The following is a 27,040-nucleotide window of genomic DNA, read 5'->3' on the forward strand; positions in this document are numbered from 1 at the left end:
ATTTCAATATGCAAATAAAACTAATATTTTATCTAGAAAACTTATAATAAACTTTTTAGGTTGCGATCCGTCTAGACCCCTACGGTGAGGTTTTTGCTCGCTCGCCCCTATTCTAAGAAAAATATACCCAAGAATGCCCAAGTTATTTAGTCTGTCTTAAGAGATTAATATTCCTTAGTCTATAGCAGATTAAAGGTCAGTCTGTGAAGTCCCTACTAAAGCTATAGTGAACGCCAGAAGTATTCTATATCTATAGGTATAGTTGTATATCTGTATCCGTGGTAGAGGTTCATAAAAAAAAAACTAAAATGTAGACTGTGGATGAGGTATTTTCCCTATCACTCTCTTCTCTTTCTATCGAGTCTTGCATCCAGGGCTTGAGTCAAAATCTCTGTCCGACAAGCGTGACCACCAAACGAATTTACATATTATATGAAAATGGTCACGTGACAAAGCGTGAGCTAATCTCATTCTGATACAAATTGGTTTAGCGTTGGCTGGTTAGAGGTTACGCCTGTCGAATTTCGAAACATGACTTTGACTACTCTCCCCAGGCTAATTATTAAGGACTTACAAAATACAAACCAGTAACCACAAATATTAATATTAGTAACACACCAATCATCAATATTTTTGTGAGATTATTATAATTTTAACTTCATATTCCAGCTTATTTCACATAGTAAAAAAAATTATTTGAAAAAGTTTAATAGAAAATTTGTATTCATGTGAATCGTTTGAAACTTGAGAACAAGTACAGTTATTAAGACTAAAAATACCATGAGTTATTATACAGGTAAGAGTGCAGTCTAGTTCGGGACACCATTGTTAGTTCTGTAAGAAGAAAGTTGCGAATCCATAGCAAATTGTTTAAGGAGTCTCAATTTAGCAACATTCTTCTACAGCTTATTTTTTATTGTCCTTTTTTTAGATATCTTAGATACCACAAATGTAAGTTTTGATGGAGATTTTCATACACAAATAAAAAATTTAATGGATTACATTCGAATGAGTCGAGATGAAGTGGAAAGATTACAATTATTATTTAATGATTTACAAGACATATTTGGAAATACTTGGAAAGGTACATTTGATTACTTACTTGTACTAATTTACTTTTTTTTACCTGAGCTGTAGTAGTTACAGATTTTGATATTATAATATTTATAGAATTAAGCCAATCTTCTAACTTATCAAACTTAAACTCAAAATAACTTTATTCATATAGGTAAACAAATACACTTATGAACATCAGAAAAGAATTTAAATTAATTGTAAATTTACATTTACTACCAGTTTGCAAGTCAAGGGCGTAGAGTGGGCAAGAAGAACTGGCAAGAAAGTTTCTGCCAAACTTAGCGATTAAAAAGAGTTTTTTAATCGCTAAGTTTTGAGTCATACAAATGAACTGAAGCAAATCAATCCCAAGGATTAGGATCATTTGGGATTGATTGATATTCGTCTAATTTATAAAAAGCTTTATTGATTAATTTTCGTTTAAATAGGGCTTTGAATTTATTTAGTGATAATTCTCTAATTTTGCTTGAGAGTGTTGTTTTACAACGTTACCATTTGTTTTAAAATCGTTTATATTTTTTTGTACCTACAACAAGCTTCAAGAATTTATTGACCAGATAGTGTCATAATATTTAATCCCTAAACTTGTTCCGTACCAACTCCTTTGGGGAAACACAACAAATACCCCAAACAGCCCGCAGCTGCAAGCACAAATATTGATTGAACCTCTGCAGCAGCACCCCACAGTAGAATACCGATTTAATAAACCTAATTGTTCTATTTGCTTTTAAAATCTATGTAATGAAACAATGCCAATATTAAATTAACACTTCATTACTAATTAACTTTATTATTCTTTATTATAGGTTCCAAGTTAGAGGTGTTCGGATCAATTGTAACGGGTCTAGCACTTCGAAGCAGTGATGTTGATTGTTTAGTTAATCTTCCACCATGGTTGGATATGCCAAGGGCAGACTTTGTTATAGAAGCTCGGAAGATATTACAAAGAAATCGTAAATTTCAAAACGTATTTGCAATCACAAAGGCTAAGGTTCCCATAGTGCAATTTACTTATGTTCCAACAAATACTCATTGTGATGTGAGTTTTTCTACCCGTGCTGCAGTCAAGAATTCCAAACTTCTGGAATATTTGATATTCAGTGATGAACGTATACTTACCCTTATGGTTCTTGTCAAGTATTGGTCAAAGATTCAATGCTTCACGGGCATGAACTTAATGTCAAGTTACAGCCTTACTTTACTTTTCTTATTTTACTTACAACAAAAGAATATTTTACCCTCAATAAGAATTTTGCAGGAAAATGTTACAGAAGATATTGAAGATAACTGGAACACAGCATTTTCACTCTCTGTAAGTAAATCCAGTAACAACGATAGCTTGTATACATTGTTTGGTGGATTTTTGAAATACTATGAGAATTTTAATTTTAAAAAGTATGTTATATCTCTGTATACCGGAACTTTAATTGATAGAGAGAAATTTAAGAGTTTGGAAACTCTACCAGAAGAGTTTGAATTATATAAAATAAATGTTACGAGAAATATTTGTCAACCATTGAGGATTGATACAATGATGTGTATTCAAGACCCATTCAACCATAGCCGCAATTGCGGTGTTTCTGTTCATCCCAAGTTGGCTCTTAGAATTATTCATCTTTTTAGTAATGCAGTCAAGATTTATGAATCGGAAACTGAAGCAATATTTTTAAAAAAACTACTCTGCACTAATGAAAAACCGCAAACTGCATTTAGGCCCACGTTCAGGAACTTTGTAGCTAAAAAGGGCAGCATCCAGAAGCACCAGTGGAACCGTGGCCAGTTGAAACAAAAGGGAAGAAAATTCAAGCAACAATTTAAACATAATAGAAATCAGAGATAACCCTTACGGTTTATTGATGTAAGTATATTAATTAAATAATCGGGGTTATCTTTATAAATTTGTGTAGATGGTACAGGATGCTGACGAAACGTTTGAGCAAGTGTTTGAAATAAATGTTTTCTACATTGGTTTTGTTACCGAGCACGTATTAGGATGTAGTCAAATAAAAACAAGCACATACTTTTGATCTCATTGTGTAGAACTTTGTTTGACTAACCAAAATTGATCAATTACTTTTCCCTCAATGTCAACGGATACCTGTAATATAAAATTGAATCTTAATTAAATGAAGTAGCTGTTAACCATCCTGTTCCCAATCGTATGTCCTATGATCCCCAGATTATGAAAATCAAAAGTGAAAATATAGATTAAAAAAAGCTTTTCTAGTATACATCCTGTATACTGTGTAGTTATGGGAATAACTATTTGCTAAATAATATATAAAAGGGGTTTAAACATTTCCATTTTGAAACTGCTCAATATGGACAGACTCACCTGCTCAAAGTAGATATGAGTGTTGTTGAAAGCCTTGAGTTTGGTGTAGCCGTAGTCTTGAGAGCGAAAAGCGGACCATTCCTTCGGGGCGTCTGTCACGAACGGATACTTTATATTAAATATATTTGTACAAAGAGAAATGCCTTAGGCGTGCGTGTGGTACGAGACCGTAACGTGACCTTGGGCGGAGCCGTTTTAAAATAACTCCTAACGGCCCTTTAATTTAATTATAGCATAATATTAAATGTAGTGGAGAGGCACTATAAGAATTAAATGCGTGAAATTCAACTTACGCTGAAAATGGTCCCTTCCTTCCTGACATCCCGCCGAGCCCGTCACCAAGTGCACTGGCGCTCTACGCAAAGTTAACGATTATTTTATTTTTTTGTACTTTATAAGGGGGCGTCCATAAATTACGTGAGGTTTTTTTTTTAATTTTCTGTACCTCCCACCCCCCCTGGTGAGAAGTCGTGAGATTTTATTCAACCCCCTCCCCCATCCCCCAATCTCACGTGAGATTTTTCAAAATGTCTGTCTCTTAAGGTGGGAACTGACCAACGTTACGAGGTGTAATGTAACATGTAATGTAATGTTACACAGCGAGCATTCGTGCAGTCAGTACGTCGTGTTACGTCGTGTTTCTCCGCAACACGACGTACTGACTGCACGAATGCTCGCTGTGTAACATTACATTACATGTTACATTACACCTCGTAACGTTGGTCAGTTCCCACCTTTACGTAAACGCGTAAGAAGCTATCTTTTTGAGCTTGGAGAACTCAAAATAACACAGAATTCGTACTATTGAGCTCGAAGAGCAAGCAAGCTCAAAAACAAAATAAGTGAAATGCGGAGCGTTTAGGTATGGAGTTAGCGGGAAGTTGCAGAGATGACCTTTAGGGTCAACCGTTCCTAATTTTTTTTTCAATCAGAAAAAAAAAATTGCGTGATATTTGCCAAGACCCCCCCTCTCTCCAACGTAAGATTAAATGAGATTTGACTCGACCCCCTCCCCCCCTTAAACACCTCACGTAATTTATGGACGCCCCCTAAGACAATTTAAAAGTCAAATTCTGCCGGAACTAAATTTTGGGATTTTAAAAGCGCTCAATACTAGATCGGGCACTTCAGTTTTCCCATAGAAATAACAGGCAATTCTATAAAAAAACATTTATTCAATATTTTTACAGTCAGTATCACAAATTCTTTGGAAAAATGTAACTTTGGTCGGTTTCGCTAGAAGCACTCGTGTTAGCTAAGAATCGAAGTGATAAGCTTCATGTTTGTCCTTCACAATCCACACGGAGTCTATCACGCGACCGTCTTCGTCGACGTCAACCTGAAAAAAAGTACTTTTTATTAACCGAGCCGGGGCCCGTGGACGAAACCGAATTGTTTCGAGTTAAAACTTATAAGAGATCGATGAACGATGGGTAATAAGTGAGAGATACCTGTTCGAAATAAACATGCGTGTGATTGTAGGCCTTGAAGCGCGTATATCCGTAGTCACTGGAGCGGAAGGCGGACCACGCCGGGGGACGAGCTGTAATGTCATTCGTGTACACGTACATTTCCGGCCCGAAGGACCGAAAACGATCAATACATATTATATTCATTGTCAAATCGAAGGTGAATCTTCGATTCTGGAATAAATAATATTTATAAAAAGATAAAACCATGTATATAATATATATATTAATATAGACCAGATTTCTTACGCTTAAAGCCGTCCGTGTCTTCCTGACAACCCGCCGAACCGGTTATTATGTGTACCGGTGCCCTGCAACAGGTAATATTAATTATCGAAAACGTTACCCGATGATTTTAAATTAACCGACAAAATAAAGGCAAAAGAATCCATGCGAAAAGCTGTAAATCGGCAACTTTATAAAATATCATTTAATTACCACGTCGATGCACATTCATCCTCCATACCGGTTTAGGCGACGATTTTTTTAATTTCAAATGAGAACCATTATTAGATAAGTTTCTAAGAAATAGTAATAAATATGAATTTACGGGAAATCGCCCGAAACCTGTATTTAATATCCTATGTGCAAAATCTGTGTACGTGTCATTGTTCCGTCGGCGACACAATAATTTTCGGTAACTACGGAAGAAATGAATCATTCATCGCATTTTTAGTATGTCTGCACGTAAAAAGGCCGGCAACGCACCCACTCAAAATGGGTGTCTATGGGCTGCGAAGACTGCTCTTTTTGTTCGTGCCGCAAGTTCGTTTGCCCCCCTATTGTTGTCCATTCCGTCGTTCGGTGGAATAAGATTTTTAGCCAAAAGTAACTCACCGCGGGTTAACGTACGGTCGCTCCGACGAGCCGTTGTACACCTTGAGATCGTAGAGGGGCCAAGTGCGCTCGTACGAGTGCTCGTGTGCCCAGATCACCACGTCCACCCCGAAATCACGCAACAGCGGTTCGAGACCTGAGGAAACACAATCGTTTATTGTCTAATTCGAGAACTCTTTCTCTCTCTCGCTCTCTTGAATCTCTTTTAAAACCGTCCGATAAGTATATGTTATTCTAAGATTAGCAGCGATGCGAAGAAAACACTCACGAAAGGCCCCGAAGAGCGGCAGCCCCTTCCTCGTGTACTCGACGCTGCAGTCGATGTCGTCCGAATTGCTGCAGTACATCGGTCTGTGGCCGAACAGAACGAGCCAAGGCCGCTTCGCCCTGCAAGCCACGTCGGCCCACTCACTCCGAGGGGAAGACCTCCCGATCGATCCGATATCCGACCATACGTATCTCAGGCGTTAAATTACCCAAAACCCGTTTGTAATTCCGACAATACGACAAATATAGGCTCCGAACCGAATTAATAATATCTTTATTATAAATATAATTTAGAGGGAGCATAAAACTCTCAAACGAAACAGACTCACTCACCGAAGCCTAAAGCCGGCAAGCCGACGCGATTGGGCAGGAAGTTGTTCCAGCAATCGTCCGCAATATTGCTGCAAACCATGGGCCTGTGGCCGTATAGTATGATCCAGGGTCGTTCGCCCCTGTAAACCGGTCGCCGTTTTTAGTCAATGGGAGAAGTCTCGTCCGAATGAATAATTGTTAGAAGTTAGCACAAACAAGAGAAGTACTGAGCGCATCGGACAGACCGGAAAGGGAGAGGGAGGGGCAATCGTCACTTAGGAAACCTTTAATTGGTTACAGCCATCTCTAGTCCTACCAAAAAACGCATCATCGTATCGTCAGGCATTCTAACTTCCCGGGTGTCTTTTAACAATTATTGTATTCTATAATATACTAGCCGTTTCGCGCCCGCTTTGCTGGACGAATTAAAATAAATTTTATGTTTCATTATTTTATTTTTTTTCATATTTTTATTATTCTTCTTTTTAACTTCCCGCTAAGAAAATTGAAATATTTCGAAAATCGAGTTTTTAACAGATGTTGACGTTTTGCGGTTCTAGGAAGCCTCTTTTGTTTTTATTAGCGGGAAAAATTTTCATAAAAGTAAAACAGAAATAAAAAAATGAAGGAACGTTGGAATTAAAAACATTAAATAGCCATAAACCATCTAGGAAAAATTTCGCATCGAATGGTGGTAGTTTCATGTCGATACGATCAGTGGTTTAAGCGTGAAAGAGCCTCAAACGAACACCATTTTCTTTTTATATATATAGATAGATAATTATTATCACCGAAGAAGGAAGGCACTGCCTTTCCCCGACCTAAAGGGAGGATCCTGGAACATTCTTCCCACTGACGACTAGTCGACATAATATATATAGCCTTCGCGAGATTTACTTTGATAGCGCGATTTAGATTATAAGTAGGTACTTGTGTCTCATCTGTTAAACGACACGACAATTTAGAGTAAGAACGAGTCGATTCGAGAAAGCGTCAATAGAGATACGTATAGTTGAATAAAGTCTCGGCCGAGTCGAAAGACTCACCGAACCCGAAGAAGGGTATCCCTTTGCGTTGGGGCACAGAGTTGTCACAGGCCGGCCTGGGGCTGCTGCAGTACATGGGCCGGTGACCCATCGCTATCACCCACGGGCGTAACGATCTGACAACAGGATAGTCAACTGTGTGCCTCAAGGCAAAGATATTTCTTTGTTAAAGGGGAGGAAACGCTCACACTTTTAGAAATATTTTTGAACTCTTGCAGAAAGAGAACACAGATCAATTAGTAAACAGGAGTAGATTGCCCTAACACGACGTGACAGCATTTATTTCAAACAATCAATTACTTAAGTGCGTTGTTTATCATTTCATCGAATGTTTAGTGACAAATAAATAAGTATGACATTTAAAAATAAAATGAAAAATCTAGTGGCGCCGGTGTCTTTCAATTCCGCGATCATTTGATTCTCCTAATAGACATAGGTGAATCAGCCTTCTGTGCCTGACACACGCCGTCGATGGATTTAAGGCATGCATGGTTTCCTGACGATTATTTTCCTCACCATACGAGGGTGTGTGGTGTTGTGGACATAGAAATAAAGTACATTGGCGGCGTTCGAACCTAAGACCTCAGTAATGACGAAACTTATACTTAGGTATATAAGCAAATAGAAGGTCAAGGGTGTCGCTGGCCGGGTCTCGATACCTGTTCTCCGGCTTGTTGGCTTCGCTGAGATCCCTCTGCAGCCACTCGAACTGCTCCGAGAGCATCTTGAGACCGAACTCGAGGAAGTAGTAGTACTCGGTGGAGATGGAGACGAAGTGGACGGGACCTAGATCGAACGAGTAGAACATGCTCTCCCATCGCTCGTGGTTCGGCATCGAGAAACGGTTTCGGTAGTTGCTGAAGTTACTGAAATATCGGACATGATCTATGCAAATCGGTTCAGTACTCTTTTGGACACGGTTTAATTTTTCTTAATTACTTTTGTACCCCAGTCAGCATTAATGTCATATAGAGCTTTCTTGAACTATTATTTTGTACAATAAAGGCTGGTTCAACATATAAAAAATATAAACAGCGCCCAGCAGAGTTGAAAACGTATAATGCAGTTTCCTACGCATTATATATATTGCATGTTATAATAAAAATGTAGCACCACGGTAGCCATACTTTGAAGGGATGATCTTGAACTTCAATACTAGCAAAATTTAGAAGAAGTACTCACTAAGCGGCCTCGTGGTTTCCAGGACAGGTCATGTAAGGCACGGAGGCCGCCAAGGGCTGGATCTGCCTCATGAACTCGTCCCCTACGAGGGCGTTGTCCGTGTCCATGTCATAGGCAAAGTCTCCCACGTGGAGGATCACGTCGAAGTGGCCCCGCTGCGCCTCGTCTTGCAGGTACGACAATGAATGTGCATTCTTATTCCCCATATCTCCGTAGATGGCAGCCCGTAACACCCACTTTTCCCCCTCTGGCGGCGTCTTGAAGGAGAACAACTCCGACCAGCCATATACAGACCCCGCATGGTATTCTGAAGCATAATTCCGGTACGAATATTAAGTGGATTTGTTAAAGGGTTTTTTTTTATTGTTTCGGTTGGACGTGCTAATCTTTAGAACTTTATTACTAATTTTTTAGATCTTCCGTGGCGTTTACTACGAAAAATTTATGCTGGATGTTCTATTAAAAATTCTCCAAAAAAGTGCGACAGCATACATCTAATTAACTCATCGTTAACTCCGTGAACTAATAGTGTAATAACTACTATGGTAATCTAATTGCTTCTAAATTAATTCATGATTACCAATAACTGTTTTTAAATATAATATTTTCACGTAATTCATCACAAATATTTAATTATTAATAACATTGCTGGCTACAATTTAATTTGAATGTTTTTGGAGATAACATAGTGTATACATAGCTCCGCAAGAAAACACTATGCATTCATTTGTGATGTGCAGAATGGGTCTCAACTTAATAAATAATAACTACCCTAACACAAAAATAGTAATTATAAAATATGTACATACTACATAAAATTGTTAAATGGAGTTAAATGAGTAATATAATAAATCCACAAACAAACCATATTTAGTATCAAACTTGAGATCTTGCAGAGTAACTCGATGTATCCACATATGTCGGTGCAGCTGACCACCATCTGTGAACCGGTGTCGAGTACCCACAGCCTCCAAATTCATCTCCCCCAAACCATATTGCACTCGAGACTCATGGGTGTTATTAAATGTTGTCCATGTGACTATTATGTCATTAGGTTTTGCTAAAATCCAAATAAAATGTCATTAGTTTAAAATTATTAAAATATGTAACTGTAATTTACCCCACAAAGCCAATTCTCCATCCAACTAATAAAAAAAATTATAACAACAATAAATAAAATATTAATTTAAATTATGTTTTAATAAAAATGACACCAGGCAGGACTTTTCATAAACAAATAAAATAGAAAGTAATAAGTTATCAAATGTCTAATATAAAATTACAATTTGATTATTTAATATTATTGAAAACTGAACTAATATTATTAAAGCATTCATAGGAATCATAAGTAATACAGTCAATTTAAATAGTAGAAGTTTGATTTAATTTATCAAGTTCATTAACTTGTTTTTCCCCTTTTAATCTGTTTCTGTTTTAATACCAAGTTAAAAACATGTTTTTGTATTATTGTCCTCAATACACTGATTATGTTATCACAAAACACATACACTTTTAACTAATAAAATAATCTATTTTATGAAGTGGTTTTGTCAGATATGAATTGTAATATTAATTTCCACTGGAAAATTTCCTCTTTTCCATTCAGGCTAAGTCTGGAAAAGAGGGTAGAACCTTGAGGTTGTGTGTTCATTCCCAAGCTGTGAAATTACCAATGTATTCTTTGACTCGTGTCAGTCACAAAATCTACTAATTAATAGTCAATTAGTAAACAAAAATAAATATAAGAAACAGATGAAATCCAAGCCCAAACCCGTTAAGAGTTGTAGCACCACTGAGTTGTTAGTATTACAGGTCAAAAGGGGTTTTTTAAAATATATAAACTAGTACCATTGTTTTAAAAGACATCAACAATATATTTTATTATAATCTGTTCTTGTTCAGACATTATTATTACTTTTAATTTATATTATTGATTGAAAATTAAACTTAGTAAAAGTAAAAATAAACATATTTTGGACTAGTTTTATCTACATTAAAATACTTAAAGCAATATATATAATTAATGAATATTTTATACAATAATTACAAATCCATATTTATAAAAAGAATTGAGGTAGTACAATTAGGGAATGCCATTTAACGAACAAAGACCTAAACACTACATAAAAAATATACTTACTCCCGAAAGCTATGTGTACTTGTTCAGGCTGGCAATATTGACAATCATAACCGGGATTTGCCGTAATTAGGCTTGTTACATTTATAACTAATAGTAATTGAATTAAAAACTTCATTGTTCTTTAATTTCCAAATACTGTTTACAAAAGACAGCCACTTCACAGCGCTATTGCACGACAACTATCATTACAGTTTACATACTATCGATATATAGTGTATTTAGTATTATTTATGACAACTATCTGATAAAGAAATCAGATAATGTTTTTTATAATTATAGTTTGATTATAGCTACGAATTCTTCTATCTATTCTATCTGCTTTTATTGAATTACAAAATTTACAATTATCAGTGCCCAAGGCTTCAAAATCAAAACATTAATAATTGTAAGTTGTAACTTGTAACACCTGATGACCTGACATCACAGTCTGCCAATGGACTTTGTATCCGGCTAATAAATAAATTAAAAAAAAAAAAAAAATGACATCACAATTCACATCGGTGTTTACCTCACTAATAAAAATAAATAAGTGCCCGAATTAAGTGGTTGGATAAACACCGTATAAACACAGATTAAATAGACGTAAAATAAATGACAATAATTAATTATGCCAAATATTGACATGCCGATTGCCATTCTTGATAATATGACGTTATAATATACTATAGCCTTAAGTTACTTTCTATTGATGTGGTTTTATATTAGTGAAACATTTTTTTGTTTGTTTGTTCAGTTAACCGTGCTAATCTTAGGTACCTACTACTCGTTCGAAATAAAAAATATATTTTTGTTTTGGATAGTCCGCAGGGCACGTAGCATTTGAATTAGCTAAAGAACTCAATATGTGTGTTATAGTCATCAATCATCATTATATTCAGTTAAAACTGTAAATGGATCATAGATGGAGTACCTATACAGTAAAATATATGCATAAATAGGTAATGATAAAATTAAATAACAGAATATGAGGAGTTTGAATGTTCGGGCTATAATGAATTACAATAATTTAAAATCACAATTTTACCCATAGATATCAAATAAGATGTAATAGTAGGTTATTAGAATAAAAACAAACACCGTCTTTATTTTTTTTAAGTAAGGAACAATTTGACTCGTAACGACCTTTGTCCGCAGATAGAAGGTTGAAGAAGTATTATAATACGTCTCATTTCTACTAATAACTTTTTTTTAAGAAACGACGAACGAAAGAAACTAGTATTAGTATTTAAAATATTATTATATTTAAGTACAAGCTAATATAATTTCCCTCTTAATTCTCTTCTTTACTTAGACTGTTTTATTCCAACTCTGTCGTAAATAGTTTCATGGCGTATACATCTTTGGAAGTACTTTTTGGCCCATCAGACGATGTGAAATGTAAGTGAATTTTATTTGTCTATCTCGAAGCATTTCTTCTCTTCTACTGTTGACGACAGATGCGAAGTAGTAAAGAATTACTGAAAACATTTAAACGTTTAATTTTAATCGTATATGTATTACACACTTCGAAGTGTCTAAATAATCGTTTCTGAACCATTTTTATATCGCGACCCACGAAAAAGCCAAAAAGTTAAGTAAAACAGTCTTGCGACCCCGTCACTGAATAATATTATAATTTAGTTTTATAACACTACACTATAATTATTCATTCCTTTAATAAACGAATATTTTGTACCTAGGTATATGTAGTTTGTATTTATTATTTTTCAACAGACTGCGACCCCCTTTTAAAACAAACTCGAGCCCCCGCTTGAGAAACGATGTTCTAAGTTAATAGTTTCGGGGATATTACATCATTGCGTACTTCAATTTAAATAATTAGTATACGTTAATTTTGTGATATTTTTATTGTAAAATTGTAGGTGATGACAGTATTCAAATTGTCGGGGCAGTTTAAAAAAAAATAGTGATAAATAAATGTTTGTTGTGTTTGACCCCGGTAAAAGAGCATCCTTTATATTGTTAACTCCTGTAGGATGCTAATATTTATAAAACTCGGATAGGTGATAGGTACTCCCTCAACACTTACTTGCATAAATAAAATATGCAGACACCATTGTGCTGACTTCAGATGTCGTTTCCATATTTTTGGCGACTTTGAGTGCGATAAGAATACTCCCGAAGAGCGATGCAATTAATAATATTACTGCATATATCCAAGCAGTAAGTAGCCACGGAAGAAGGAACTTTGGTTTTTTCTGTGAAACGTAAAATATAATGTTCATTTAAGCACGTATATATATGTGAATGTAGATATTATATATGAAAACGTCTCATAAACAATCGTAGTCATTGACATTACAGGCATTTTGTAACTTCATACGCATTATAATTAGAAGTTCATTCCTATATAGTTGAGCAGACGCATTTTTATCGAATTATAGATATTTGCTCCAAGGATAAAATTCAGTCACTAAGCAAGGCTTAGAGCCAAGTTTATGAGGTACTTGAATAGACCTTTTGAGAGTCGTCTTGTGTCCTATTTATACCTGGAAAGCGCCATATGCCATGAGACAGGCCATGATGAATTTGATAACGGCTGCAGCGGCCACGACTACGTAACTTATTCTTCGTATCTCGGTGTCTGGTCGTGGGAGTAAAGCCGCTGTTCCGTACACCAGAACCGTGCACGTTGACGTCATCTATAATAGGTTTATTAGTTTAATATTGTCTATATTCCAGCGTTTTATGGTAAAACAGTGTTTCAAATAGTGGGTCACTGTTTCCTTGAGAATAATGCAAAAGTATAAAAATATACATTAAAATAGTAATAGGTATGTAGTATATAATAATAAGTCATGTTATGAAAAAGTCTTAAGACGCTAGTAGTAGATAATACTAATAGCTAATAGCTATATTCTTCAGACTTATGTCAGATATGAAAACTTATTTACGAAACAAATTAAACAATACAAATAAATATTTTGCGTCTTTATGTCATACCAGGTTTATTTCACTGAGTTAGTGAGTAAACAATTTGTAGGTTTACGTTCTATCTAAGACCACACCAAATATGTGGGTCAAACCCTTGGAAGACTCTTGTATACCATGCCAATGTTGTTAAATGCAATCTTACAAAACTATACATACACTAGCTGATCCGGCAAACGTCGTTTTGCCATGTATATCATTTATAATAAAAAAATAGGGGTTGATCATAGAGGGGTGAAAATTAGGGGTTGTATGTATTTTTTAATGCTGTATCATAAAAAAATAGAAATTAAAAATGTTGTCTAAAAAATAAAAATAAAAATTTAGGGGTGGACTACCCTTAACATCTGGCGGGCTGATTTGTGAATCTAAACCATTCCCAGATCCCCTTGAAGACACAAAAAAAATTTCATCAAAATTGGTCCAGTCGTTTAGGAGGAGTTCAGTCACATACACACGCACACAAGAAATATATATATTAAGATTGCCAATCTAAGTTAAAAATACTCTGAAGTATTTTTATATTTAAATAATGCAATAATAATTTATAACGTAAAAGACTTTCCTTTATAAAATATCTTAATAATTGTATAACAGTTATGATACCAGAAATAATAGTTTTTATCTATGAGTCTGAAATAATACTTACTAAACTCAAAATTGCAACTATTTTGGCGCCAACACTCAAACTTATACAACAACAACAGTTTGACATAGGAAGACACATTTTAAATCTAAAATGATTAGGACTCAATAAATAATCTAATAAATCGGTGAATATCACCGAGAATGATTTTTTTGTACTTATACTCGTAGGTTAAAATTTTCTGTTAACTTCAATCACTAACCGGCTACACGAATAAAATAAATACCAATAAGTAATTGACAAATAACTGGAAGCAATCAGTGTGATAATCTTATTATCTGAGTTATACTGATAAACGGTATCACACCTCCCGTTAGACAGGCGCCGATACAAAGTAATTCTATTTTTCACCAACTGGATAAATCAACCTATTTCAATTTATTTATATATACTTATCTAATTCTCGTAATTTTATATTACTCACTGTGAAAAATAGTTTCAAATACTATTTAATAGATTTTACTAAAAGTAACTTTAAAAAAGCTTACGTTTTTATAAAATTAGTGTAGAAAGTTATTAATAGGTACTCAATAAAGTGTGTGCCTGACAGTGGCGTAACAATACCATCTGGGGCCCGTGGCGAATCTTCTTTCGTGGCAATTCTTTTGATTGGGCCCTATCAGTAATAAACTTCGAGATTTTCAAAGTACTCAATTACACGTTGTATATGTCTCACTAATGGCCATAGGCCTCCTCTCTTTGGCGAGAGGGAATGGTCTGTAGTCCCTACGCTAGCCCGATGCGTATTAGAGACTTCACATTAATCCATAGAATATAATATCTCTTGGACAGGGCCCCTCTTGGCATGTTGCCAGCCCTGCCACCCTATTGCTAAGCCTCTGGTGCCTGATATAAAGAAGAGCACTGTCCAAGCAGCACCTGTTTACGTTGAAGTGGTCATGTTCTGTATTATTCTTATAATTCTATAAAAATTTTAAAATTATCATATTGGCAATATGTATATATTAGTAACGTAGCGACAGTCCGGTTAGATAATCCGTTTCACGTAAAAAATATGAATATATTGATGTTTTTCATAATAATAATTTTACCTTGGAGATTTTAGATTATGTAGATATCGTTTGCATTATCAGTAATAGTTTATTAGTCATTGTATAGAGACGTGTAGTGATGATAAGAGAGACGGAGAAATATGGGAGTGCCCATGGTTAAGCGTTGCTGCTGCTGCGCCACTCTGCACACTGGGACCTTGATTATAGCCTATCTGTACACGGTATGATCTTAACAGGTGATATTGATAGCTTATCTATCATTTAAACACCATACATTTCTACTGAAATCCTACGTTATAGTGTTATGCCTTTTCTATGCTCAGTAAATGCCAAAATTCGAAATCTTAGTAGTATTTCGCAGTTTTTTCATTTTATGATTCTTTATTACCGACTTTATTATCACGTTTATCACGAATTATATTTGTTTGATACGTCATTGTTAACATTACCTTGCGCGCAGTTATAAATAGTAGAATGTACCTACCTAACCACTTAGTATAGCACTCGACATCGGTAGGACGAGGAGCATTTCACTTATGTACCTATGTTTTTGTGTGTCAAACAAAATATTACACAAGTACAACGTTATTACGATCAAGTCTACTTCTACTCCATTTTCTTTTACTTGCTCTTAGCAAGGTTGACTAGTCGTGCCGGTTAAATAATAGCCGTCCTCGTTTGGATAGGTACCTAATATGATAAATCTTTTTACAAATGGGGGAAACCCAACCCCCTATACAAATTACATAAATGTCAAATGTAAAATGTGTACCCAAGTTCTTGATAATAGTTCTTGTATGTATGATAACAAATAAAACTTCAAATATACCCACTTGAAGTAGAATCGGCTTAGTAACAAAAACGAATATATGCAAAAACTGGCCGAGGTTTTAGGCTAACGTGCTTTATTTATAGCAATTAATAACAAGCGAGTTATGTAGAAAATCTAATTGACTTGACTGTTTTGTAAAAAAAATCCGGTAAAATTTTAGAATTAAATGAAAATTTATTAATGGAGTATTGACTCTGCCTGCTGAGAGATTTTAATTTTTTCCAGGTATGGGCATTACTGGAGCTGACTGGGTACAGTTTGCTTGTAACGCTTGCTCCTATCGCCCGAGAAGGTACTGTGTCTGCTCATCGGTCCGTCTTGTATATCACAGCAGCTACTGTTAGCGGCATACATTTGTTATGCTCCCTTCTTCTCATTGTAGCAGCTTATAAGGTCAGTTTCATTACAATGATTTCTATCAATCTGAAATTAATACACAATTCAACAAAAACATTATAATGATGGAGATAAAATCTCAGGACTTCATAAATATTGATGTTCATAGGCATTTAGGTATATGCAGCAATATTAAATCAAAATATTACCTTCTTATTAACGTAACCACGTATGCAATTTCAGTTAAATAAATCTATATTTTTGTTTAATTCATTATTTTGTTTTCATCAGAAATTGGCGTCCCTAACTCTACCATGGACCATAGTGACGGGTATTCTGACAGCGTTGTTCTTCGTTATGTGTCTCACAGGCATCAGTCTGATTCTTCAGGACTCCGGAGAGACCCTTGAAATAGAAATCGTGGTTATCGCTGTGCACCTTGCGCGAGCTTGTGAGTATTTATATTCGCTTTTAAAAAGTAATTGCGTTTTTGTTTTAATAGTAACCCAACCAAACCATAATTATATTTATGTTATTAATATCATCTTACAGTTAAATATTAGCATTAACTCAATATTCAACATTGCTATTGTTTAATTCCAGGCGTTTCAGTATACAGCATCATAGTGGTTCACAGCCGTCACAAAGAGATCATGTACGAAGAAGATGAAGCACGGTTTCAAGGCTCAGCTAGGATGTATTATCCTGTAAAAACCTCTGACCATCCCTTATAATATTTTTTAATATGCACTGCTTTTTGTGACAAATAGATTAAGGAATATCAAAAGCTTCGAAAAGAGCACCTCCAATATTTCTCCTTCTATCACGAAGCTAGTCTTATAACGGATCGTTTTATCATACAGACAATTTTCCAAAATCCCAGAACTGTTGTTGTGAAATGTGCATTTCATACTGTGTCAAATGCTGCAGGCACAGGGTGTTACCTAATATCTTCAGGCAAACCAGTTAGTATTCCGTTCTGATCGACTATTTTCCCTTTCCACCAAAGGCCTGCAATCCTCCAGAGTTTTGTGAAACGTAAATTGTTTAAGTTTAATAAATTAATTTTAAAAAGTTTGGTTTTGCCATTTCTTAATATTGATCTTTAATTTATGTGCGATCGAAAGAACTATTGTTTTATATTTACCCATAATAGATGCAGTGGCGTAACAACAGGGTGGCAGGGTTTGCAAAATGCCACGAGCTCCCGACCCAAGAGATATTATGTTCTATGGATGAATGTCAAGTCTCCACTACGCATTGGGCTAGCGTGGGGACTACAGACCATTCCCTCTCGCCTAAGAGAGGAGGCCTATCGCCATTAGTGGGACTTATACGAGTTATTGAGTACGCTGTTAATCTCGAAGTTTATTAAAATTAAATTGAGTACAACGTGACGATTTTTACTGATAGGGCCCCATCAAAAGAATTTGCCACGGGCCCTAGGTGGTATAGTTACGCCACTTAATAGATGCCTGTTTTGTTTGTTAGGTGTAAACTAGTCTTTTTTTTTATATAACAAGAAGTAAACGGGCCTATTGACACTCACAATGCGAGTGAAGTGCCGGTCTTTTAAGGATTTCTACGCTCTTTTCTTGAAGGAACCAAAGAAGACAAAAATGAAGAGCTAGAGGTTGAGCGGAGTATAAATATGAACTGGAATAAGTTTTGGTCCTTGACCAACACCTTAAAAGGGGAATTTCCCCTTTACCTAAAAACAAATGGCTTGAACACACAGGTGTTAATGGTTGTGGTTAAACTTAAATAAGATACACATCTTACCTACTCTCACATACGGATGTTAAATGTGGACATACAATACTAAAATAAAAAAAACTACTAACATGCCAGAAATTAATGGAAAAAGCATACTTAAAATTAGAAGAATGCAAAAATAATAAGCGCAGAAATAAGACTGAAACAAAAGTTACAAACGTATGTATTACGTTATACGTTCCCTAAAAAAGTAGTGGCACTGGGGGTGTATTGCAAGACGTACAGACAAAATATGGACTTTAAAAACAACTAAGAAAATGGAAAGGACCAATGGGAGGAAAGAGAAGAAGGTATCCTAGAAAAAGGTGGATAAATAATATCAAGAGGATAGCAGGAAACGAATGAAGAAAGAAATGGCTAGAGAGGTTTGCAAAAGGCTGAAGGCCCCGTGAAGGTGTTCGTGTTCCGCACAATGCTACCGAAGAAAGTTATGATAACGAGTAATAAGAAAAAAATATACATAAATATATTCATTGTAAATAGTATGTTGTCAACAATTGATTGAAAATAAACAGGTTTTTGTATTATTTTATGTGTTTTCTTAGTCTTTACACTACTAGTAACTAGAGTCTAGAGTCTAGACTAGATTTTGACAGTCTAGACTCTAGACTGTCAAAGTCTAGTCCTCCGCATTCCTGTCATACATTATAGTCTGTGCGGACTGTGACCCATATTCTTCGTATCTAGTACAAACAAAAAAAAAATCTGTGTATTATCTCCAGTCTCCAGTCTCTCCAGTCTCCACCCAATACTTTTACCTATTGAGTATTGATTATTCGGTATTCCCAATTTCCCACAGCCTATTGTAAGTACCTATTGTAATTAATTGCTCTTATACGAAAACAAGGTCTCAAACGTAAAAACGAATACGGAAAACCAATAAAAATTAAAATCTTAAATACATAGTGTGAATTGACACTTAATTTCTGAAAATATCGATTTTCTTCCATCATCAAATACTGGTGTTGTCTCTATTCTCTAATCTCTATCCAAATCCTTTGAATTTTTTGTGTTTGCACTAGCGGTGATAAGGTAGATTCCAACAGATTAATTAAAGATCAATTTTAATGTAGTTGTTTCGAGAACGTTGTTCTCATCAAGGAGTGAAATATTTTCTGAAGGTATGTGTGGTTTTATAAACTACGGACTAACGCATAACTAGTTTTATAACATTTTATCTCCTGATTTCTTTTCTACACTCGCATAATCAGTAAAAAACCATTAAGGGTTACTCATTTTTTGTTATTAAAATGAACCATTGTAATATATTATATTATATTATTATATTATATAATCATAAATAAATATTCATATATGGATTTATTTATAATAAAAATAAATAATATTGTTAAATATTAGTAACATTATAATATTTTAGATTTTGTTATTTCCTGAGTTTGGTTTACTTCTATCACTCACATCTTGTGAGCATTTTATTGAACAAGTGTTGGTAAGAAAATTCTTTAGTAATACATGTACGTACAAGGAAAATGTATAATATAGAATTTGTAAAGAGTAATCTACAGACACATAAGGAAATGGCTTTTACCAGAAAGCCTTTAAGGAAGAACTTAAAATTATATATTTCCTTCAAGCATTATGAGAAATCAATTATATTTGATTAGACCCATTGGGTTTACTTGTGCAGTAAGTTTCAAAATTTTAAACTCTTATGTACCAGAAGACAAATTATTGTAGCAGTGTAAAGTTAAATTAAAAATTTGAATTTGTTGATATCCTTAATGCCAACAGAATTTAGCATAAATAAAGCTTGTGTTGTAGATTCTAAATGTGAATATGAGATTTTTGTAGTGTCCATGTTTTCTCAGAATTGGGTGAACTTTAAAGAATTTACTCAATTAATAGGCATGTGCTTATTAAGATAGATTTTATTCTGTAAGTTATTTTTGACATCATAAACTTAAATAAAGCTTATAAAATATAAAAGCTTTATTTTTAAAGTAATCATAATATAACATAATTTTATGAATTAACTTAGTTTCTTGTTGAAGTACTTGTGCTCAACAAAAATTAAATCAAATGCAGATATGTCACAGACTGAAATAAAATATCTTGTGCAGTGTATTATTAAGATGTTTGCAGTCGGTTCAGGCCAGAATCATCTTTAACAGTTTAAAAGGAGCCCTAGAAACGAAGCAGGACTAGGTAGACTAGACATTGACATTTATCAAGTTCATCTCAAGTGTGGTGCAACTTACAAGCTAGAAATAACATAGTTAAGTCTACGGGACATAATAAATTATCTTAACACAGTTTATACTGTCCAATATATTTTTTTTCTTATATGTACTTGAACAATATTTGAGCTTTGATTCAGCACTTTTCTTTATTTTATTGTCCCTTTCCAATGAAACATTTGTAGACAATTCTACAAATGTTTTGTTCCATTCTTTGTCTAAGAAATTGTAAATCTTATGTAGTTTTGCACTTCTTTCTCTTACCTTATTTAATGTTAATTTTTTTCGGTGCCTGGAAGATTTCCCTTGAAAGCCCATTGCCTTCCTCTCGCAAAAAAGTGTAAATAAGTAAATGTGAATTCATTATAGACATACAAACGCACACTTATATCAAAAACATTGGTATACACATGGTCTAAAAACTAAAAGCTATTCTGATTTAGGATTACTTGTCACATACACTTAAAAATTAACTGGTAAAAACTTACTGGATAAAAAGTAGTTAATGAAACCGGAACCGGATATATTCTTGAAAAATTAATAAGTTCATTTGCACATACCATAACAATGAATATGGATTGCCAATAATGTCATTTTTCTACTTTAAATCTTAAAGATTTTAAAGTTACTTAATGTTTGTTGTGTTGAAAAAATTCTCCATTTGAAATAAAATTACTAATTAATTTATCAATTACTTTTAAATTATGTTTCGTGGTTATAAAATCTTTATCAATCGAGTAATCAAAGTTATATCTGTTTTCAGATTATCAGTGCGAAAATGGGGGTTCCACATATAACTGGATTTTGTTGGTGCATGGGGTTGGAGACTGGCTGCAAGTTCATTGGAATTTTGCATTTGGTAAGACTTTATATAATATAGAAGTTTATATGTCAATATATTATTATAGATAAAAGTGCGTGCGTACAAAGTACCCATGTCAGAAATGAAACTTCTTTGGCAAACTAATTTTTAAGTCTTGTTCATATTTATACAAATTTACCTTAGATTTCCGTGACTTAAAGGGAGGGAAAAAAAGAAGATATGTTAGGAATTTAATAAATATAATTGTCATTAAAATATTAAGTGTCAAAAATTAATACAAATTGTAAATTTAATTTTTGAATTTATATCTTTGATAATAAAAACACGTGGCAATTTAATTTACAATGTGTCATTTGAGATATCAATAAATTATTTTGCATAAAATATAAAATACTAATACATATTTCATAAATTTCTTTCCGAAATTTTAATGTTTAAAAATATAATTTCTATAAGGTAATTCGCCCTTCTCACTCTCTCTCAGTCGGTCTCAATCGCTCTCTCCCTTTTCTTCGACAAAAACGCTGCACATCTTCGTGACGCTAATATTGTAGTTATTTCGTTTTATCCGTAACAATTTTACCCTCATTATACTAAAACATTTGCTGTAATTATTATAAACTAATGGTTTGTTATGTTTAAAACCATGCTGTTTATTACAAATCGCTTAAATCCCGGGGGGGCCCGGGTTCGATGCCCAGATGTGAAACCAGGGCTACGAATGATACAATGTAAGCCTTCGGTTTCCGTAAATTAACTATAATAACGAGTATAACTTTTTCAGCTGACATCCGTCAGTCTGATGGTTGTTTGTTCGATATACGCGGAGGCTTTCCGCGCCTTCGCGGGCACAGCCGAAGACGCGGGCGACCACGTGTACAGCACCTGGTACGCCATCACCACTTCAGTGGCGGTGCTGAGCGCGGTTCACGTTCTTCTGGCCAGCTCCCTGCTGTACGGGGCTTACAAGGTAGGTTTCTCTTATGTAATTAACGTATTGTGTAATATCTTCTGCTATACGCGAGAATCGAATCGGTCAAAGCTTAAATCATTTACTAACACACAAAAAGTTACAAATACACAAAATAACACGAGTATCAAAAATACGGTCGACCGACCACGACAGTGATTTATTTGATTAAATATTCATAAACATCAGTCACTATATAAGTGAGATATTAATCGAACATTGCAAAATTGCTTAAAAAACTCGTGGACCTAAAGAGTTTTGTGTCTCTCTGTGCTGCGATTGCGTTTTCTAATAGACAAGAAAGCGATCAGCCTTCCGTGCCTGACACGCGTGGGTGTCGAATGCGACCGTTAATGCCTCTTTCGGAGACGAGAGCCGAAGCCGACCTCTAAAATGAGTATTTAAATCAAAAGCGGTCCTGCCGAGTGCTTCGCGGGTGGGTGTTCGTGATGTGCGCGCTGTCTCTGTCCTCGCTGCTGTACATCTTGGGGACCATGCCCTGGGGCTTCTCCTCCTCGGGCTCCGAGATCTACTTGGCCGTGGTGGAGGGCATTTTCTTTTACGGTAAGATACGGGTCATCTATTATCTATTTAATCGCAGATTCGATCGGAGTCCTTATAGCGATAGCTGAACTTTATTTATAAAAATTCCAGGCTCGATGTTGTACTGCATCCTCTGCGTCAACAGCTTTTACCTGATGCTGAAGAGCACCGAAGATATGCGGGGACCCTGCAAGGCCGACTATTAAGAGGCTTCTCGAGGTTTAATGTCGCTCTTATCACTTAAAAGTTTCAAAACAATTTCATTACACAGCTATTTAACAATGTATTTCCCGTCAGGCCCGCGTCGGCCGAAACTTGTTTTTGTACGGAAGTATGTATGATGTAATGAATTTAGACGTCTTCTATGTGATTATTATATATCTCTATGAGGGAAAACTGCTTTGCATTTTAACTAAAGTCGAACGCCGGCAGGAGTATACGCAACATTCTGATGCCAAAGAATCTCTATTTTATATAGAAAATTAAGTATTATAGAATTTAACGAAAAGCCATTTTTAAAAGAAATCGAATGTCGTATTGACGAGAAAAATGAATTTTACGAATTGTCTATGTGAACTGTATTTACAATATTAAACTATTCGTTTTTGACGATTTTTCCGACTCTAATCTACGGACCACTCTTTACTAAAAAAAACAATAAATTCTTTTTATGGACGCTTTGATCCGTCAGATTGAGCAAAGACGTCCGAACGGGGTGACCCGGGAATGACCTTTCGCCTTTTGACTCGTTCATTTTAATAAACGAGTATATTTATATGAAATTATACAAGGCAATGCTCGTTTTGCTTAATTTACAAATAAAAGTAAAATGAATGAATGTATAACTCATTACAGACTTGCATTTAAACTTTATTTCTTAATGTCTATCCAATGTTCGGTGCCATGCGTGCGTCGCGTAGTTTGTCTGGTGATATAATTGTGATTTTATACTTTTTCAATATATTATGTTGTTTTAATGAATTTACGTTGTTATTGACTTAATGAAACGGGTCCTTTTGCGCCACTTTTTAAATAGGTTTCAACTGCTTAACGCTTAAAACTTGATTAATATTAAGAATATGTATAACTTAGCATATAAGTAAATGTTATTGTTGTTTCTGGTTAAGACTTAACTGTAATTTTCAAGTACATTCGTATGTCACCGTGATCGAACAGAACGTGTCGAATTACTTCTGTAATTATATTTTTTGTTAATATGGAATCGCCATTCGAGACCACAAATACGACCTCACCGCTAATGGGTAAGCCGGGAATGGCCTACGTACTTATAAATTAGCCATGTCTTTATTATTTTGTAAAGTTTAATATATTTTATATTTGCTTATTTTGTCTTTCGCTGTGCGGCGCCATCTAGGAGCGGATTCAAACATCTTACAGAGATAAGTTCAGCTTTCTCTCGTAGATGTCGCCACGTGTATGATGTTCGCTCTTCCTGCGATTTATTTTTTGACGTTTATTCGATTATACTGAAATTCAGATCTATTATATTTTTACATTAACCGTTTGGTATTTTAAATTCTACATGTAACTTTTAAAACTATATGTTAAAAAAAGTATTAGATACTTCAATACTATTTTTAAAAATATAATATTGATGTCATTTTAAATAATTAAGCCCCGAAGGTAAATAGTTGTGTATTTCATGTCAACAAATTTAAAAAAAAATACGACGCAGAAATCTAATTGTTCAGTTACATTGTAAGATTATACTCAAATAGTTAATAAATGTGCTCTTCGAACGTTTGTTATTTATTTCCTCCGAGAGGGCGACGGGTGGGTTCATAAATCAAAATCAGTTTATGCAATTAATTATTTATTCATCGGAATAGTCTTATATTACGATGAGTCACATTGAGTTCTCTCCGAGTGGTAATTCAATAAATATATTACAATTTTATTCTAATATTATAAGTACAGATTACGGCGGTTTAAGACTAAACAACAATTTATCACAACGCCGAATATCAGAATGTTTTGAGTCTATACAATTGTTGCGAAAGCCCTGTCAATTGAACCGAAGAGCTCCTTAACAAATATAAACAAATCATTGCTTAGATACAGCATGTAAGCATTACAATAATTGGTCATCTGGTGCTGCCATTTTATTTTACTTGGCGTTAGAGTGCTACAGACGCGGCACGTGTTTACGTTAAAAGTTTCGACAAATCAAGTTTTATAGGATTCATAGAACATTTCTCTTCGATATTGAGCGAAGGTTTTAAAGGTTTTACTGGACGCGGCCGCCAGTCGTATCCTCTAATACGTTAACAGGGCTTTAGTAACGCGGACATTCAGTTACTTCTTTAGGCCAAACTTCTATCCGTCAATAATAAGTACTGTGAGTGCGCACTTGTCTTAATATAATTTTTTTAACTTCTTAATTAGGCTAAATTAAGATAAGTCAATTACAGTACAAGATAATAAAAATATCTTCGACAAAATTATGTTGATTTGATAATATTGTTGATTCAGTTAGGCTCTTTTAAAACTTTGTGCCGTTTTGAAGAACTAAGGTAAGTAGAAATATCATGTTGACAGCTGACAAGTCTATCATCTGCGGCCATCACAATTCACAACCAATGATAATAGAACAAAAGATGCGATAGATGTCGTTAATGGCGCAATTCAACTGGACTCCTCGAGATAAATATTTTTCTAGCTGATCTCAATATAATATATAATTATTGCGCAATAAACGAACCTATCTATTAAGTAGCTATTACAATAAAATAAGTGTTTTTTAGTAAAAATACTGACACACCGATGAATGCGTTAATTTGTCGTTTTTGGAAATGTCTTAATTATCTTATTTGTTAGTCTTTCCACAATAAATTTACATTTTCGTTACAATTTAAGAATATACAGCGGAACACCTCGTCTCGCAAAACATGGAATGTCCGATCTCCCAAACTATAAAAATATGATAACTTTGTATACGCTACGAAAGAAAATTCGTTGAACCGTCGATAATCCGGAGCCTTAAGCCTAATAAGTACATTTAGTGCTAAATGGCGAGTCGCCGCAACTTTATACAACGCTAACACAACGCTAAACAGATAAATACTTAACTAAAGGTATTGCACGAAAAGTGGGAAACGTTAAATAGGCTAGAATGTACATAATTACAGCGGGGCCAGAGGAGCCGGGGGTCAGTAGAGAGGCTGCTCGGTGCCCACGTCGATGTCCTGCCGGTCCCCGTCCTCCTCTGCGCTGGCCCGCAGCCCGCGCACCTGTGGACAGTCCCGCCGCTCATACAGCTGCAAAGGCAACGTCGGACACTCTTTACTTGAAGCTTTTAGCTATGTTTCAATAATGTTAAGTAAATAATTGAAAAATTTGCACGAATAAGTCGTCAAACAGGCGTCCTCGCAAAAGTTTATAATATAATTGACATGGTTTGTACCTGAAGAAGGAGGTTGCTGGAGAGCAGACGCGCATGATGCTCCTGCGCCTTTGCTCGAAGACAGGCGATGCTGTTGTTGCGGAAGGCTTCCGGGTCTTCGTAAACGTCGCGACCGTCGGGCGAAGTCCGACCCTTCGCCCCAGATGACGCTGTTGTGCTACTGCCCGGAGAACTTTGTGCCTGCAAAAAGCCCATCCCAAATTAGTGATTTATTTTTAAAACGAGATTTTTGTTTGAAACGAAAGGCTTTGAATTTTTTTTCTTTTTACTTTCTTAATGTAAAATACTGAGTAATGGCTGATATGTCGTGATAAAGAAATATATCTAGACGTTAGTTATAAAGCAATTCACATTGAGATCTGAAATGTAAACCGGGACCGAGCCTAATACCACACAGTCGTGGGTTAAACTGACCATTCGTACGTCTCTTATTAATAGAATGAACAGTTCTTCAGAACATTATCTGATTACCTGAGCGTCGTGCGGGTCGTGGCGATGCGAGTGAGGGGAGTGGGGGGAGGCTGAAGGTGCCCGCTCTCCTTCGGCCTCCGAGCCTTCGCGCTCCGACCCTGACTCCTTTAGGTGTTGCGCCGCTTCAAGAGATTTGCGGTGCATACCTGCAAGATTGAACCTCTATCAAGGAATGTACAACACTACCACTGAAGTTAGATACATCGTCAATTCCTAAATTCAATATACGTGGGTAACACTGAAAATGTTTAGAATTGGCCAGTTAGAAACATTGCTTACAAAAACTTTTTTTAAATTTCAATTTAAGAACTCTTTGGTAACCCAATGTAGTATATTGCATTCATTTGTCATTTGTTTTTGAGAATTGGCGGCAAATCTAAAACTCTTGTTACACGTGAAAATGAACCTAAAG

The 27,040-nt window shown here is 35.1% G+C and overlaps 5 protein-coding genes and 2 long non-coding RNA genes across 16 annotated transcripts in view; 4 read left to right on the forward strand and 3 right to left on the reverse strand.

The window, feature by feature from the left end:
- Positions 1 to 277: 277 nt before the first annotated feature.
- On the forward strand, positions 278 to 3,116 carry LOC125060138 (poly(A) RNA polymerase cid11-like). The gene is made up of 3 exons (XM_047664890.1): positions 278 to 796; positions 932 to 1,084; positions 1,884 to 3,116. Exons 1-3 carry the CDS (start codon positions 781 to 783, stop codon positions 2,915 to 2,917), a joined length of 1,203 nt encoding a protein of 400 aa, XP_047520846.1. The 5' UTR covers positions 278 to 780; the 3' UTR covers positions 2,918 to 3,116.
- Positions 2,908 to 11,052, reverse strand: LOC125060136 (acid phosphatase type 7). 7 transcript variants are annotated; one of them, XM_047664889.1, is made up of 9 exons: positions 10,666 to 11,050; positions 9,391 to 9,585; positions 8,526 to 8,832; positions 8,003 to 8,209; positions 5,987 to 6,105; positions 5,719 to 5,854; positions 3,706 to 3,767; positions 3,413 to 3,504; positions 2,908 to 3,175 (listed from the first exon to the last, which is right to left on the reverse strand). In XM_047664889.1, the coding sequence occupies exons 1-9, from the start codon at positions 10,778 to 10,780 to the stop codon at positions 3,107 to 3,109; spliced, it is 1,302 nt and encodes a 433-aa protein (XP_047520845.1). In that variant the 5' UTR covers positions 10,781 to 11,050; the 3' UTR covers positions 2,908 to 3,106. The 7 variants fall into 7 exon arrangements, 4 of the variants coding, with proteins under 4 accessions (XP_047520845.1, XP_047520844.1, XP_047520843.1 ...); XM_047664888.1 differs by lacking the exons at positions 2,908 to 3,175; positions 3,413 to 3,504; positions 3,706 to 3,767; positions 5,987 to 6,105 and adding exons at positions 4,568 to 4,751; positions 4,864 to 4,955; positions 5,131 to 5,192; positions 7,344 to 7,459 and having other exon boundaries at positions 10,666 to 11,052; XM_047664887.1 differs by lacking the exons at positions 2,908 to 3,175; positions 3,413 to 3,504; positions 3,706 to 3,767; positions 5,987 to 6,105 and adding exons at positions 4,568 to 4,751; positions 4,864 to 4,955; positions 5,131 to 5,192; positions 6,319 to 6,437 and having other exon boundaries at positions 10,666 to 11,049.
- A 373-nt stretch (positions 11,053 to 11,425) lies between these two features.
- On the forward strand, positions 11,426 to 12,343 carry LOC125060145. The gene is made up of 2 exons (XR_007118804.1): positions 11,426 to 11,603; positions 11,800 to 12,343. It is a non-coding gene; the product is annotated as an uncharacterized LOC125060145 (long non-coding RNA).
- Positions 11,884 to 14,467, reverse strand: LOC125060143. Its single transcript, XR_007118803.1, has 4 exons — positions 14,246 to 14,467; positions 13,155 to 13,307; positions 12,695 to 12,863; positions 11,884 to 12,122 (listed from the first exon to the last, which is right to left on the reverse strand). It is a non-coding gene; the product is annotated as an uncharacterized LOC125060143 (long non-coding RNA).
- Positions 14,468 to 15,247: 780 nt separating this feature from the next.
- On the forward strand, positions 15,248 to 17,519 carry LOC125060141. Its single transcript, XM_047664896.1, has 4 exons — positions 15,248 to 15,476; positions 16,313 to 16,480; positions 16,715 to 16,874; positions 17,027 to 17,519. Exons 1-4 carry the CDS (start codon positions 15,396 to 15,398, stop codon positions 17,155 to 17,157), a joined length of 540 nt encoding a protein of 179 aa, XP_047520852.1. The 5' UTR covers positions 15,248 to 15,395; the 3' UTR covers positions 17,158 to 17,519.
- A 1,329-nt stretch (positions 17,520 to 18,848) lies between these two features.
- On the forward strand, positions 18,849 to 24,493 carry LOC125060142. Of its 2 annotated transcripts, none has more exons than XM_047664897.1 (5): positions 18,849 to 19,004; positions 21,161 to 21,256; positions 22,005 to 22,190; positions 22,604 to 22,754; positions 22,845 to 24,493. In XM_047664897.1, the coding sequence occupies exons 2-5, from the start codon at positions 21,176 to 21,178 to the stop codon at positions 22,937 to 22,939; spliced, it is 513 nt and encodes a 170-aa protein (XP_047520853.1). In that variant the 5' UTR covers positions 18,849 to 19,004; positions 21,161 to 21,175; the 3' UTR covers positions 22,940 to 24,493. The 2 variants fall into 2 exon arrangements, with proteins under 2 accessions (XP_047520853.1, XP_047520854.1); XM_047664898.1 differs by lacking the exon at positions 18,849 to 19,004 and adding an exon at positions 19,030 to 19,320.
- Positions 24,494 to 24,560: 67 nt separating this feature from the next.
- Positions 24,561 to 27,040, reverse strand: part of LOC125060139 (visual system homeobox 2-like) — a 66,186-nt gene continuing 63,706 nt past the window's right edge. For 2 of the 3 annotated variants that reach the window (XM_047664893.1, XM_047664892.1), the window contains 3 exons: positions 26,629 to 26,774; positions 26,158 to 26,337; positions 24,561 to 26,011 (listed from right to left, as the gene is read on the reverse strand). In XM_047664893.1, coding sequence (XP_047520849.1) covers positions 25,904 to 26,011; positions 26,158 to 26,337; positions 26,629 to 26,774 — 434 coding nt within the window. In that variant the 3' untranslated portion in view covers positions 24,561 to 25,903. The remainder of the gene's footprint in view (positions 26,012 to 26,157; positions 26,338 to 26,628; positions 26,775 to 27,040) is intronic. The other variant, XM_047664894.1, reaches the window with a different exon arrangement.

This window comes from Pieris napi, chromosome 21 (assembly GCF_905475465.1).
Source record: "Pieris napi chromosome 21, ilPieNapi1.2, whole genome shotgun sequence".
NCBI lineage: Eukaryota > Metazoa > Arthropoda > Insecta > Lepidoptera > Pieridae > Pieris > Pieris napi.

Bases quoted from the DNA above. Each gene is read 5' to 3' on its own strand.
- LOC125060141 (XM_047664896.1), top strand. From the start codon at position 15,396: ATGGGAGTGCCCATGGTTAAGCGTTGCTGCTGCTGCGCCACTCTGCAC. The intron at 15,477-16,312 runs GTATGATCTTAA...AATTTTTTCCAG, and splicing joins TTATAGCCTATCTGTACACG to GTATGGGCATTACTGGAGCT. The intron at 16,481-16,714 runs GTCAGTTTCATT...TGTTTTCATCAG, and splicing joins TCATTGTAGCAGCTTATAAG to AAATTGGCGTCCCTAACTCT.
- LOC125060138 (XM_047664890.1), top strand. The intron at 1,085-1,883 runs GTACATTTGATT...TCTTTATTATAG, and splicing joins ATTTGGAAATACTTGGAAAG to GTTCCAAGTTAGAGGTGTTC.
- LOC125060142 (XM_047664897.1), top strand. From the start codon at position 21,176: ATGGGGGTTCCACATATAACTGGATTTTGTTGGTGCATGGGGTTGGAG. The intron at 22,191-22,603 runs GTAGGTTTCTCT...TTAAATCAAAAG, and splicing joins TGCTGTACGGGGCTTACAAG to CGGTCCTGCCGAGTGCTTCG. The intron at 22,755-22,844 runs GTAAGATACGGG...TAAAAATTCCAG, and splicing joins GGAGGGCATTTTCTTTTACG to GCTCGATGTTGTACTGCATC.
- LOC125060136 (XM_047664887.1), bottom strand. From the start codon at position 10,780: ATGAAGTTTTTAATTCAATTACTATTAGTTATAAATGTAACAAGCCTA. The intron at 5,855-6,318 runs GTGAGTGAGTCT...GTGTTTCCTCAG, and splicing joins CTTGCCGGCTTTAGGCTTCG to GTCTCGAACCGCTGTTGCGT. The intron at 5,193-5,718 runs GTGAGTTACTTT...TACCTGTTGCAG, and splicing joins CGACCGTACGTTAACCCGCG to GGCACCGGTACACATAATAA.